Here is a 13452-nt window from a genome sequence, read left to right as displayed (position 1 = left end):
GTTAATATTAGTCATGACATCTGAACTCCTAATTTTTTCTTAAGATGGCAAAAGATCTTTTACAGAAACCCCAATATACATGATGTTATCCTAAATAACACTGCACTTCAGTGCTGATATAACTAATATTTTTTCCCCCCCAAGCAGTTTACAAACACATGACAACAGAGTACGTCCTGCATGTTATAAATTATTTAATCTGGTTGTAAATAACTAACTCCACAAATAATGTTTTTTTTGTTGCTTTTATTAGTAAAACAAAATGTATTTAATTTTAGAACATAGAAATGTACAGCACAAGAACAGCCCCTTCAGCTCAATGTCTGTGATGAACATGGTGCCAAGATAACCTAATCTCATCTCTTAAATGATTCCTATTGAATCTTTCCCCTCTCACTTTAACCCCATGTTCTCTGGTTCTTGATTGCCCTACTCTAGATAAAAGGCTCTGTGCATCTACCCTATCTATTCCCTTCATGATCTTATACATCTCCATAAGGTCACCCCTCATTCTCCTGCACTCCAGGAATAAAGTCATAGCTTGCCCAACCTCTCCCCATAGCTCAGGTCCCCAAGTCCTAGTAACATCCTCATAAATCTTCTCTGCACTCTTTCAAGCTTAACACCAATTTTCCTATGGCAGGGTGATCAAAAGTGAACACAATACTTCAAATGTGGCCTCACCAACATCTTGTACAACAGTAAGATGACATCACAACTTCTGTATTCAATACTTTGACCGATGAAGACCAATATGCCGAAAACATTCTTAATCACCCTATCACCCTGTGACAAAACTTCCAAGAAATTATGTACCTGGACTCCTAGATGTACTCTACAGCACTCCGCAGAGCTTTGCCTTTCACTGTGAAGGTCCTGCCCTGGTTTGACTTCCCTCATCCACTTTTGATTAAAAAAATAAAATGGAACTTCAAATACATTAGTTAGCAGTCAGCACAAACAAACAAAAATTAACAGCTAAAATCCTAGTGATAGTTTAAAGAGCGTCGGGTTTAAAGAGTTCAGTCACCCAGCGAAAGGATCATTGTTTCAATAATGCTCTTTACAGCGCTACATTATTTTCTTTCCTGCTGTTGCTTCTTATTTAGTTTTGCATCGATAAAACCTGTGTGTATAATTCCATCCACTGACCTATAATTAACTGCACTTTGCCAGACGCCTGATTTTACTTGTAAGATTAAACCTTTCATTAAATCCTAAAAACAGACTTTCAAGTTTCAGTACTTCACAAGAGGTAAACCATTTATTTATTTAAAAAGCAACTTGAACAGTGCAATTTGTTTTGATATAGTTACTTCTAGAGTTGCTAAAAATATAATTTATTAAAAAAACTACTGAAAACCTGACTTAAGTTCAAAGTCTCCCTAAATTGCTTAACAGTAAGTGAGGTCAAGAGAGGGCTGGAATGACCTTATAACTGTACCACTAATACTTGTGTGTCATGAAAGTAAATTGTTTGGAGGTTAGCAGGACATCCCAGGGTTCACATCTGTTCTGGGTGGAGTGTATAAGTGGATCCATAACTACCCTCAAAACCCTCACTGTGTTTTCAATCACTTAAACTCAATGCACCTGCACAGATGCCAAAGGAGATCAGAGCGACTTCTGACCACACCAACCCTTCTGTGGAAGAACCATTATGGTGTCAGCTGATCCCCATATGACAGCATTTAAAACAAGAGAAAAGAAACTGCAGGTGTTGGAAACTAGTTCAAAAACAGAATGCCGGAACAACTCAGCGGGACAAGCAGCATCTGTGGAGGCAAAAGATTTACGTTGAAGTGTCCAGCGTTCAGCACTGAGAAACAAGCTAGCTTTGGAAACAAGTGAGGGTTAGAAAAGGACAAGAGGGCCAGAATGCTACTGTGGAAAGAATGACATACAGGGAAAGAAATGCTCTGATATTTATTGCCAAATGCAACTCAAATACGGACTTCTTTGATTTCTTTTTCATAAAAAAACCTGATAAACAGCTTACTAATGAACATGGACATTCTGGCCCAATAAAACAGAACATTTAAAATTCTTATTCCAGTATTTATACACTTTTCATACATCTTTCATTCCTTGACGGTAACGTGTCTGCAATCAAAGTACTGGAATTCCATCCAAGATTTTCACAGTTTTCATTTTCCTCTTATGACACAAGAGGTGGCCAATTGGATCATCAAGTCCATGCTGGCTCTTTGCACAATGCCATCAATCCCCCTATAACACTTTATCAATGTTCATTAATTCCCCTCATTCCAACCCCATTCTCTTATTACCCATCTACACCTGGGGCGATTTATAGTGGCCAATTAATCCACCAACCTCTCCAACTCGCACTGTTCCATTGAGGCTTTCCTTAAAACCCAACCTTATGGCCAAATTTCTCCAGGCTCTCGAACATATCCCTCCTTCAGCTCACAATCCATTTTTATTATTTGCCTGTCCCTCTCAGTGCATTGGTATGGCTTGCCAAGTTAAAATATACAACAAAACAATAAGTGGTTATGATGATGCAGCAACACAACGTAACAATGAGATGAACACAAGATTTTAACCTCAGACTACTATTCATGGACATCCCTGCCCCCATCTGAGAGAGATGGGAACACCAGAACTTTCAATACAGCATGGTTTCAAACAATATGGAAGCAAATTTGAGAGAGCACCAAAAAATATTAAAAGTTCTCAAAAGAACATCATGTAAACACATAAGAACAATGCAAGAACTGCCCAGTTTACCATAAAACAACCTGCAGGTTAATGAGTGAACATTAATGAACAGAAATCATTCTCGTTTCTAAGTAGGAGCACTGGCTCTGCACCGTGTGATTTAGTTGCAGCCTATTCTTACTTATCTAGTTTGGTTGCGAGTTTGGTTCGCAAACTACATGGCAACATTTAAAGTGATCTATGCTGCTTTAAAATGAACTTGATTAGAATCAGAATAGCCTTTATTGTCATCCAAAAAAAAAGTATTTTGGACAAAATTCCATTACCCACAGTCCAACAATAAGAGCAATAAAAATAAGCAATAACACACACAATCACAAACCAACACAAATTGAAAGATACAGCATGGAAACAGGCCCTTCAGCCCACTGTCTACACCGACCATCGATCACCCATAAGCACCCATAAGCATATTGACCGTCTCCGGTACGCGGTTGGCATTGATGGCACTGCCCTGAGCTGGTTCGCTTCGTACCTCAAAGATAGGAGTTTCGCCATCAACATAGGCAGTTATTCCTCTGCTCCAGCTAGCCTCTCCTGCGGAGTTCCACAAGGCTCCATCCTAGGCCCCATTCTCTTCTCTCTATACATGCTCCCCCTTGGCCAAATCATTCAAAGGCACGGCATTTCTTTCCACTGCTATGCCGATGACACTCAGCTTTACCTCCCCCTGAAACCCAACAACCAGTCAAATTTAAACAGCCTCTCACACTGCCTTGAGGACATAAAATGTTGGATGGCACAGAACTTCCTCCAATTAAATGAGAGCAAGTCTGAGGTCATCCTATTCGGCCCCCCCCGACTCCATCAAATTGATAACAGGCAGTCTTGGAAGCCTATCCTGCCTAGTCAAACCGCATGTCAAAAACCTCGGCATGATATTTGACTCTGCATTAAAATTTGATAAGCAAGTCAACGCTGTGGTAAAAGCCAGCTTCTTCCAACTTCGAACCATAGCTAAAATCAAACCTTTCCTCAAATTCGACGACACAGAAAAAATCATTCACGCTTTCATTTCCTCCCGCCTAGACTACTGCAACTCCCTATACACTGGGATCAGCCAATCTTCCCTGTCCCGCCTGCAACTGGTCCAAAACGCCGCAGCGAGACTCCTGACGGGTACCCGTAAAAGGGACCACATCACCCCGATTCTGGCCTCTCTCCACTGGCTCCCTGTACGGTACAGAATCAACTTCAAGCTCCTCCTATTCACGTATAAAGCCCTAAATGGACACTCCCCCCCCTACATCAAAAATCTTCTAACCCCCCTCTCTAACTCCAGGTCCCTCAGATCGGCCGACTTGGGGCTATTCACTATCCCGCGGTCTAGGCTTAAACTCAGGGGTGACCGCGCTTTTGCGGTTGCAGCTCCTAGACTGTGGAACAGCATCCCTCTCCCGATCAGAACTGCCCCCTCCATCGACTCCTTTAAGTCCAGGCTCAAAACATATTTCTACTCCCTAGCGTTTGAGGCTCATTGAGGAGGCGCTGTGAACTGTTTGCGTACTACTGTATGTTTTCATTTTTTTTCTATTGGAACCTAATCAAATGTACAGCACTTTGGTCAACGTGGGTTGTTTTTAAATGTGCTATACAAATAAAATTGACTTGACTTGACTTGACATGTTCCATGTTATCCTACTTTTGCACCCACTCTCTACACACCAGGGGCAATTTACAAAAGGATGATTATCCTACAAACCCGCACGTCTTTGGGATGCGAGAGGAAACTGGAGCACCTGGAAGAGGCGTCAGTCAAAGGAAGAAATCAAAAGCTCCGCACGGACACCAACCAAGGTTGGTATCGAACCCAGGTCACTGGCATTGTGAGGCAGCAGCTCTGTCAGCTGCTCCACCTTCTTGACAATTATTGCTGAAATCAGTGCACCTTTCGGCATATTTCTGAAGGGTCAGTGTGGCTCCATAATTAAAAAGTAGTCTGTCACATGAGAAAAATGATCAGTGTGATGGGGCACTGCAGTTTGTGGGGTTTGGGATCATGTAACATCCCCATGCCTTTTATTCCATCAATGTAGATCGCCTCAGAGGAAGCACAAGTTGATCTCTGCTTGAAACTGGCATCCAATTAGCGAGGCTTTTCTGGAAACAATGTTTGAAGAATAATGTTTGAAAATTGAAAGGGAAAAAACATTCTGAAGGCTGGTTGAGCAGTTATGCCTGTTGGAAAGCAAGTCAGCACTGTTTGCTTTCACAGTATGCAACAGGTAGAGCACTGTTTCTGTTCACAGTATGCTGTGCACAAATCTTGACTGCCAAGAAACGGGTGGGGATCAGATTGCTCTGAGAGATGGCACAGGCTCAATGGGCTGAATGGTCTCTGTGCACTTCATAAGACAAATAAGTATTCAGTTAAAAAAACCTTTAAATATTAACGTTCATGGAGGTGGTCACTGATTCCTCAGCTGGGAAGTGAAGTGTTTCAAATGAATAGACAGCTGTCTTTAACCAGTCCAGTCTTTAAACCTTTCACACTGCATTGGAAACTCAACTGCAAAGGTGGATGAAGGGGCCCAATAATTTTACTGCATTTCTCACATGGTTAAAGTTTACAAATTTCTCTGTATAGGATGGTGCACCTACTACTATGCGCCATACAGTCGTGCTAAATAGCAACTCTGGAAAATCATTATTTTATCTGATGGAAGATGGACACACAGCAACTCAGCGGATTCGGCAGCATGTCTGGTGAAAAAGAATGAGTGAGGTTTCGGGTCGGGACCCTTCTTCCTCTCATCCCATGGATCCCTACGTTAACACATCTTGACTTAAGGTTGCATCCAAATATCTGGGTAAATAACACAACCGAGTGCATTGTGGTGTTGCACAAGAATTCGAGCCTTCCAGGCTTCACCTGTAGCAGGAATGGAAATGCCTTAATGCCTGCTCAGGAGTATGGATTTTAATCACAGCTCTACTGCAAAAACCACTGAATCAAATCAATTCCTCCTCTGTAAATGCTAAGAAATCCTCGAGCTCGGCCAGTGATAACGAATTTAACTCAGATGTATTAACTTGTGACGATTTACGCTAGGGACCAATTTGCTGCCTGAAGCAGCAAACTCTTTTGAAGGTAAGAGAGTAGTCATTAAACCCCCATTGACTTGTTCATTCTGAACGGCCAAATGAGTAATGCTTGATTCATCAGCTGAAGCTAGCTTTGGTAATGGTTAGCTTCACCCCAGCTTGCCTCAGGTTTCAATGTAAACATGATTTTCAGAAGCAGCTGTAGTAATTACAGAAGTTGAAATGTAGAAAGTCAAGACAGGAACCTCCAACCACAGGATCTTGAGAACAGACTTCAAAGGGAGGCAGCTTGAGAGCAAAATATCATCTCCAAATACTACCTCTCTCTGCCTGGCATAGGGCCCATGAAGTGATGTTCTCATGAGATGTTCCTTGGAATCAGATTGGTCTCAACAGAACGATTCAGAAGAGACCCACGTGCATCTCTGAAGATACGCTTTCTCCGATTCCTCAATGCCTGGCTCCTCATCAGATAGACAACAAATAACCTCATTACCTGTGTGAAATGATAGTAGTTCCTCACACAGAAACCCCAATAGTTCCCGATCAATTTCCAGAATGACAAGAGTTGAAGATTACCCGAGTTTGAGCAATTTCCTTCTTAAAAAAGGTAAACTTATAGCAAAAGGCTTAAAGTTACCATTTGAAGAATTGAACTTTCAAAGCAAGAGTGCCTGCAGGAAGTAATTGTTTTGCACAAGGTAAAGTGCTACACTTGGGTTTTCTTTGACTGAAAAACATAGAAGATTCAAGAATCATCTATCAAGTCACACAGTATTAATTACAAAAGCCTAAATAGTAGTTGAGATTGACATTAAAAGATTGTGCTGGTGATGTTTCCATTTGCAAATGCACATTTGAAACACCACTGAGAAATGGTCCAAAATATTTCCAGGTTACATCCCAAATTTAACAATATCATTGATAACACTATAGCATGGAATCTCATGTACATATCATACCTGCAGTAGGTAGCTTTAGTTCTAGATTGAATCATTTTAATTTAAATACCCTGCATGTCATTGTAATTCAAACTCATGGCTCTGTCTGTGGGTCCAGTAACATAATTCTTGCCACTAATAGACCCGTTTGAAACTTCCATAATTATCTGTTGTTTGAGGATATCTGCAGTCGGCAAGTATCCTAGGCTTCATTTGTCAAGATAGGGAAAGCAGAGGAGTTGTTATCTTCAAGGAATTAGAAAATTGTTAGCTGTCATCTTCAAGGAGTTCAAAAATTGGGGGCAACAAATCACATCAAAAGTACTGCCATTATTAGTGTGTACAATGAAAAGGTAAGACAATCATTATTTAATATAAATTTCACATGGATTTACGTTAAAATCCCATGACCATTTTGGAGAACAGCAGTTGCTGAAATAGCAGTTTGAGACCAGGTGATTTACTCCAACTCTAAAATTATTCTGTACACAAGAACTTGGTTCAAGGTCACATACAATTTAAGGTTCTTACAACATTCACATATCCATTTCACCCAACGAAGAAACTAATTATATTTTTAGAAATGTGACGGATAATATTCAGAAATGTTCAAATTTCCTTCAATATCTAAAAAATAATGGATTCATAAAATGATACCCACAATTCCATCATCAGCATTGTTGCAACTTACATGAGGAGATGACTTTTTCAACAGGACCAGCAGAGCTTGAAGTACTAGGTTTGAGAAGCGTGGGCCAATAGGGACATAATCTGAAATCAGACAGTAACAGTTTTTTTCGACTTTATAATTGTATGATCAGTATCTAACTCATTGCTGTGTTTTGATTCAACAAACACACTGTACTCCTTGTACCAGGATAATAATATTAAAAAGACACGTGTGTAGCTAAACCAGATTGGGTCTTATGTTTACTCAAGAGAATAACTGGAGCTGTAGTGGTGTGTTCATTTCTGAGTGCCACACTTTCGAGTCACAAATAGATTTTATTGTCATATGTACCGAAAGGGAACAATGAAATTCTTACTTACAGCAACACCACAGGTTTGTAATAGATAATATAATAAAGATTTAAAAAATCCAATAAATAAAAAGTACAACATTCTAAAAAATAAAAAACAAAGTCTGAAGTTTGGTTCATCGTTGGGAGTTTAGTTGAAGTTTGTAGTGCTCAATAGTCTGATGGTCATTGAGAAGAAGCAGTTCCTGAACCTGGATGTTAACAGTTTTCAGCCTCTAATACCTTCTTTCTGATGGCACAAGTGAAATGAGAGCATGGACATGGTGTTGTGGGTGCTTGATTCTAGTTGCCTTTTTGACACAGATCCTATAGTGTGTAAGAGACAGAGATTTACCAAGAATGGGGGACTTCAATTAGAGGTGAAGCTGGGCTTGATCCTATGACAAGAGGATAATGTTAAGATTTCAGAGACGTGTTCAAAATCATGAACCAGAAATTGTTTCTAGTTGGAGAATGTCAGCTACCAAGGAACAGAACTTTAAGCCGAATGGTAAAAACAAAACAGAGGCAGTACAAGGAAAAAAAAATCCTAAAAATATTAATTGTGAGTTGGAATTCATTAAGAAATGGTGCTAGAAGTAGATTCAACAGTAATATGCTGAAAAGAAGTGGATAAATGTTATCAAGCTACTTAACGGTCCTTCCATAAGCTAGAGTACTGTTCGATTTACCTCTACCCCATTGAGGACATTGGACTTTGTCAATGGAACTCGTGTGCTACAATGCTGAGAACGCATTCTGCGCTCTGCAGCTTCCACTTTTGCTCTATTGTACTTGAATTTGAATTGATTGCACGATGCAACGTATATCTGATTTGAATAAAATGCAAAACAAAGCTTTTCAATGTACCTCAGTACACGTGGCAATAATAAACCTAAACCTTGAAGGAAATATATTTACAGGGACACAGAGAAGGAGCGAGATGGTGGAATTGGAAAGTTTTGACCAGAGAGCCTGCATAGTGATGTCGGATTAAATGCCCACCTCCTGTGCTGTATCATTCTATAATTCTATGTTGTGCCAAATACTCATTCTTGAGTAGAGCTTTCACCTGTTTCTGAAGGCGTGAGCAGATGATAATGGGCTCAATTGGTCAGATGGCATTAAAAATAAAGAGATTTATCCAATGTTTTTGAGATAGCTATAACAGCTTTTCTATGATCCTGCATGCAGTCTTGGTCACTCACAGGAGAGGTCTATAAATACAACAACGTCTCTTAGCTCACACTTCCTAACACAGCTGCCTCAATATGCAAAACAGTGGGATTTACACCAAGAAGCATTTGTTACCCAGGCAGAACATTTGCTAATTTACATAGATTGCGGATATCATAACCTAAATCGGATCCGAGATTTGGCTTGCGTGGTAAATGCCCTTTGCAGTTTGTTCACATATTAAAACTAGCTACTTGGAAATGAACAGTGTTTGGTTAAAAAATCTTCAATCCTGCAAAACACTTCTCCTTCCTTATTCTACCAACAATGGTCAGAGTGCAGTAAGTAACCTGGAACCAGAAAATGGACTTGTTTCCTGCTCCATCACGACGCTGCCCAGAGGATCTGAAAGTTGCCATGCAATCCAGAATTATTTCAGTTGTGAACTTGGATACTGATACTGGCATGTTGTCTGACCAGAAGGAGCACCACATCTGAAGAGAATACACGATGTATTAATCTGAATTGAGAACATTTCAGAGCCTCTCTTTGTGCCTCCACTTACAGTCCATCGTCACTGAATATAATGCCAGAGATCACTGCGAATGATTGTCTGAAATGTCTTTCAGCTTATTTTGCCCATGACATCTCCTTGTAATCTCGTCCCAAACCCATGACTAAAGACAATACAAAGATCTTGAAGATCCCAGCAACCTCTTCTCTTGCTTCTCTCAATAACTTGGGATAGATCCCATCGTTTCCTGGTGATTTATCAACCTTGATGCTCTTCAAGAGACACATCACCACCACCTTCTAGATCTCAAAAAGCCCAAGCATATCAGTATACCCCACATTTATCTCACTATTCATCATGCCGCTCCAAAAGGTCACCCTTCAGCTTATTTAGCATGGCTAACCTACCTGGCTGATACACAGGAAGTCAAAGTTGTTCTGAGGTTTTAACGGTTGAATAAAGGTACAAATTAATAATTTGATAAAAATCAGTGCTGGAAAATCATATCATTAGAATTCTGTGCTTTATATTATGCTCAATTCACGGTGTACAGATAAGTAGTTAAAGTGAGATTCTGCACTCCAACAAGTAGTTCTGTGACACTGTGCTCAAATTAGTCTAATTGCTTTGTCGTTGCCAATGAATGCTTTGATTTCAATAATTCACCATATGGGATGGGACTCCTACTTCTCTCATACAAGCAATTTACTCAATCTCATTAAGCACCAAGTCCAGCTAGGAATTAGGAGAATATCGCACCAAAGCTTCCGTGAAGTGATTATTAAGGTCCCATTCACCGCATTATCCCACCTAACCCAGACAACTTCAATCCCAGGTTGCATCACTAGTCAATTTGAAATAAGCTTTTGCAGCAAATTTATCTTTGGTCAATGGCTGAGGGAACAGGAAAAACAAAAACAAAAATCAATGGGGGTTATTATTCCTCATCCATCTCACATTACATGAACTGGTTCTTTACTGCACTTTAGGACAGAGACAAACTACTAGTTGCATTCATAATAATATAAACAAATCGATTAATTAAAGGAGGGGATCTGATCCGAGCCATGGCCGAGCTCAATCAGAATGAGTTAAGGCCCCTTGGCAAAAGTAGCATGCAATATGTCCACAGGGAAGGCAAAAGGAGAAAAGAAAGACAATTACAGCTACCACTGATCCCTGATGCAATGTTCGCTCTCATACTGATATGTTGGAACTGGAGACAGACTGGATTGCCAATATGACTGTGTGCCCTAATTCTGCCCCAAAACCATTTCTGCAGAGGGACTATTCAGCCCATCTAGCTTGTGTCCGCTTTGTGGAAAGCTTTATTCATTGCTGTTTCCCCTACGCTCATTCCATTTTGAAAATTCTAGTAATTACTCTGCCACCTCAAAGGGTGATAGAAAATAAATAGAAATGGAGTTGCCAAAATAACTGAGGAAGCCAATCTGACATTTGCAAATCTAATAAAGAAAAATGGTTCCTCAGTTAATCAGAGAATAATCCACGCTCAGTGTAGACAGCTAAGTGATTGGATTGTCATGATGTTACTCCAACTTACCTAGCAGGCGCTCAATGTCATCAACCACAACACAGCTCAGTTGCGACTTGTATGCATCCTCAAAAATCTGTCAACAGAAATTAATAGATTATTAACCAGTTCATCAGATTGGCTTGTAGTAGCATATCTGTTTTGGTAAACGGAGAGCACGCACACACATTACTGCTCAGAGAATTGGCCTGCAATGTTTCAGATCAAAGACCTTCTTCAGAATTGAAAATGTGGAAAATTAATGTTGTTTTAAGGTGCAGAAGGGATGAGGGAGTGATGGATAGGAAATTGGGAATGTTCCTGATTTGCCTGTGATCTAGATTGCCATTGTGATATGCTGTTTGATTTATAGATTGGAGGGAAAAAACAAAGGGACATGTAAAAGTTGTAAAATACAGACAGAGTTGTTGCAGAGAAATGAAACTAAAAGAATGTTGGACTTTCCCCATGAGATCAGGTAGCACCTGGAGAATATTATTAAGTGTCCCTGTCAAAATGTATTTCTCAATATAATTACAATTTACAATACAAGCGGACACAATAATAACTTTCAAAAGTCATTTGGGCAGACATATAGCTAGCAAAGGTTGAGGTGAATAGAGGCTATATGCAGACAAATTGGGATTAACCCGGAATGGCAACTTGGTCAGCATGAACAAGATTGGCTGAATGGCCTGGCTCTATGCATTACAGCTCTATAACAATCACTAAAATAATTAATATCATATTGCTGCTCATATGCATTTGAGAACCAAATAGATGAGATATTTAATTGTCTACATTAAAGCAGCAATCGCACACTATAAATTGGACTCTTGGACATTTTCCTTGAGTGGAAATTTCAGCCTTTCAATGCATACATTTAATGAAATAGTTACAAAGGTACATGGCACACAAGACTCAAGAATCTCTGAAGCAACCAAATGTCAAGATGTTCCTGGTCATTTAAGTGTTAGACTTTTTTCAAAATCTATTCTTGGCAACATCCACTGCTCTCATTCTCAAAACAGAGAACCTTTGAAAGGAAGATAGACGCAAAAAGCTGGAGTAACTCAGCGGGACAGGCAGCATCTCTGGAGAGAAGGAATGGGTGACATTTCGGGTCGAGACCCTTCTTCAGACCTTCTTCAGACCATGTGAACCTTTGAAAGGTCTGTGCTCCTCCAAAACGAATTTTAAGAAACCAGATATTAAATATCCCTCCTCTAACTGATCTTGGCTCCAAGATCAGGGCTCCCCCCCAACCAAACCTTGCTAGCTTTCTTCCCAGTTACATTTAATAACACTTCTGCGAAATACGTCAAGATGTTTTACATATAATTGAAAGATCTGGTGGCAAAATCATCCTGAAATGCACTTTCTGATTGGATTAGGTTGAAAGTTTAGCTTGTTGCAGCAAAGAGGCTTTTGCGGCTTGATTCTACTGGCCACCAGATGGCAGTGCCTCACTTACATGATACCCAACCCCACTTCGAACATCTGCAAATAAAGATTTGGCTTCTTTCTTGGGCAAGGTTGCCCAACCTCTGCATGACAAAGTTGAACTGGATGTAGTGAAGGTGAAGAGGAGATTATTACACAGAGAGATGCGAAAAATATGGGATGAGAGATGAGGGAAGATCTTTTTTTAAAGATCAAAGGGTGCACTTTTTTATCTTTGGTTTATTTGACCCAGAAAATCGCCTTGTTCTGTGCAAAGGAAATGCTACCTTCAAATGAATTGCAGTCTGGTGACGTGAGCTAAGGAATGGTGCTTGGAAAGGACTACTAAGACTCAGTCATCCAACTATTCCCCTCAGCAACAAAAAAAAAGGCACTTCAGGCATCATCCTAGAGGCAAACCGTAACTACCCAGATTTGGAAACAATTTAGTCCGCAGAAAATGGAGAATGATCCATGCAGGTTCAGATGCAAAGCTAAAGTTGAGAGCAGGTATGACAGGAAATTTCTTATTTAAAAACACACAGATTAAGCACAGAAAGCAGTCACCTTCTTTATGGCCTGGCATTTTGCCGTTTCTGAGAATCCAATCATCTTTTCAGGAGAACAGATTTTAATGAATGGGAATCCAGACTTCTCTGCAATCTTCGCAGCCAATGCAGTCTTTCCACTGTTTGGTGGCCCTATTTACAATGAAAGCCAGAAATGAATGAGCAAATCGGGCATATTTTCACATTAGCAACATGAATTTAGACATTAAAAAAAATATTTATTGATAAAGTACATAATCATGGGACACAGCAATGTCTTCATTCAATACACCAAGAATATCATACTTGCTCACAATACTTACAAAACACTTCAAAAGATTTACTTAGGACATGTCGTTGTCTTGCTCACTGCACCAGGCAATTCAACACATTTTCTTCCAAAGTTTTGCCTTCACAAATGTTTCTTCCTTAAACACTGCATCAATGAATCAGGTCAGGGTTGTTACACAGGACTCCGTCCTTCAGTGTC

The 13452-nt window shown here is 40.0% G+C and overlaps 1 protein-coding gene across 1 annotated transcript in view; it reads right to left on the bottom strand.

Moving 5' to 3' along the window:
• Window positions 1-13452, bottom strand: part of nsfa (N-ethylmaleimide-sensitive factor a) — a 157160-nt gene that overhangs the window by 50331 nt on the left and 93377 nt on the right. The window contains exons 15-17 of the mRNA XM_078424925.1: window positions 12982-13115; window positions 11002-11068; window positions 7420-7499 (exon numbers count right to left, since the gene is read on the bottom strand). Coding sequence (XP_078281051.1) covers window positions 7420-7499; window positions 11002-11068; window positions 12982-13115 — 281 coding nt within the window. The remainder of the gene's footprint in view (window positions 1-7419; window positions 7500-11001; window positions 11069-12981; window positions 13116-13452) is intronic.

Source organism: Rhinoraja longicauda, chromosome 29 (genome assembly GCF_053455715.1).
Source record: "Rhinoraja longicauda isolate Sanriku21f chromosome 29, sRhiLon1.1, whole genome shotgun sequence".
Classification (NCBI taxonomy): domain Eukaryota; kingdom Metazoa; phylum Chordata; class Chondrichthyes; order Rajiformes; family Arhynchobatidae; genus Rhinoraja; species Rhinoraja longicauda.
Note: the sequence above shows the minus strand (reverse complement) of the source record. Positions and strands in the feature narration are given on the sequence as shown.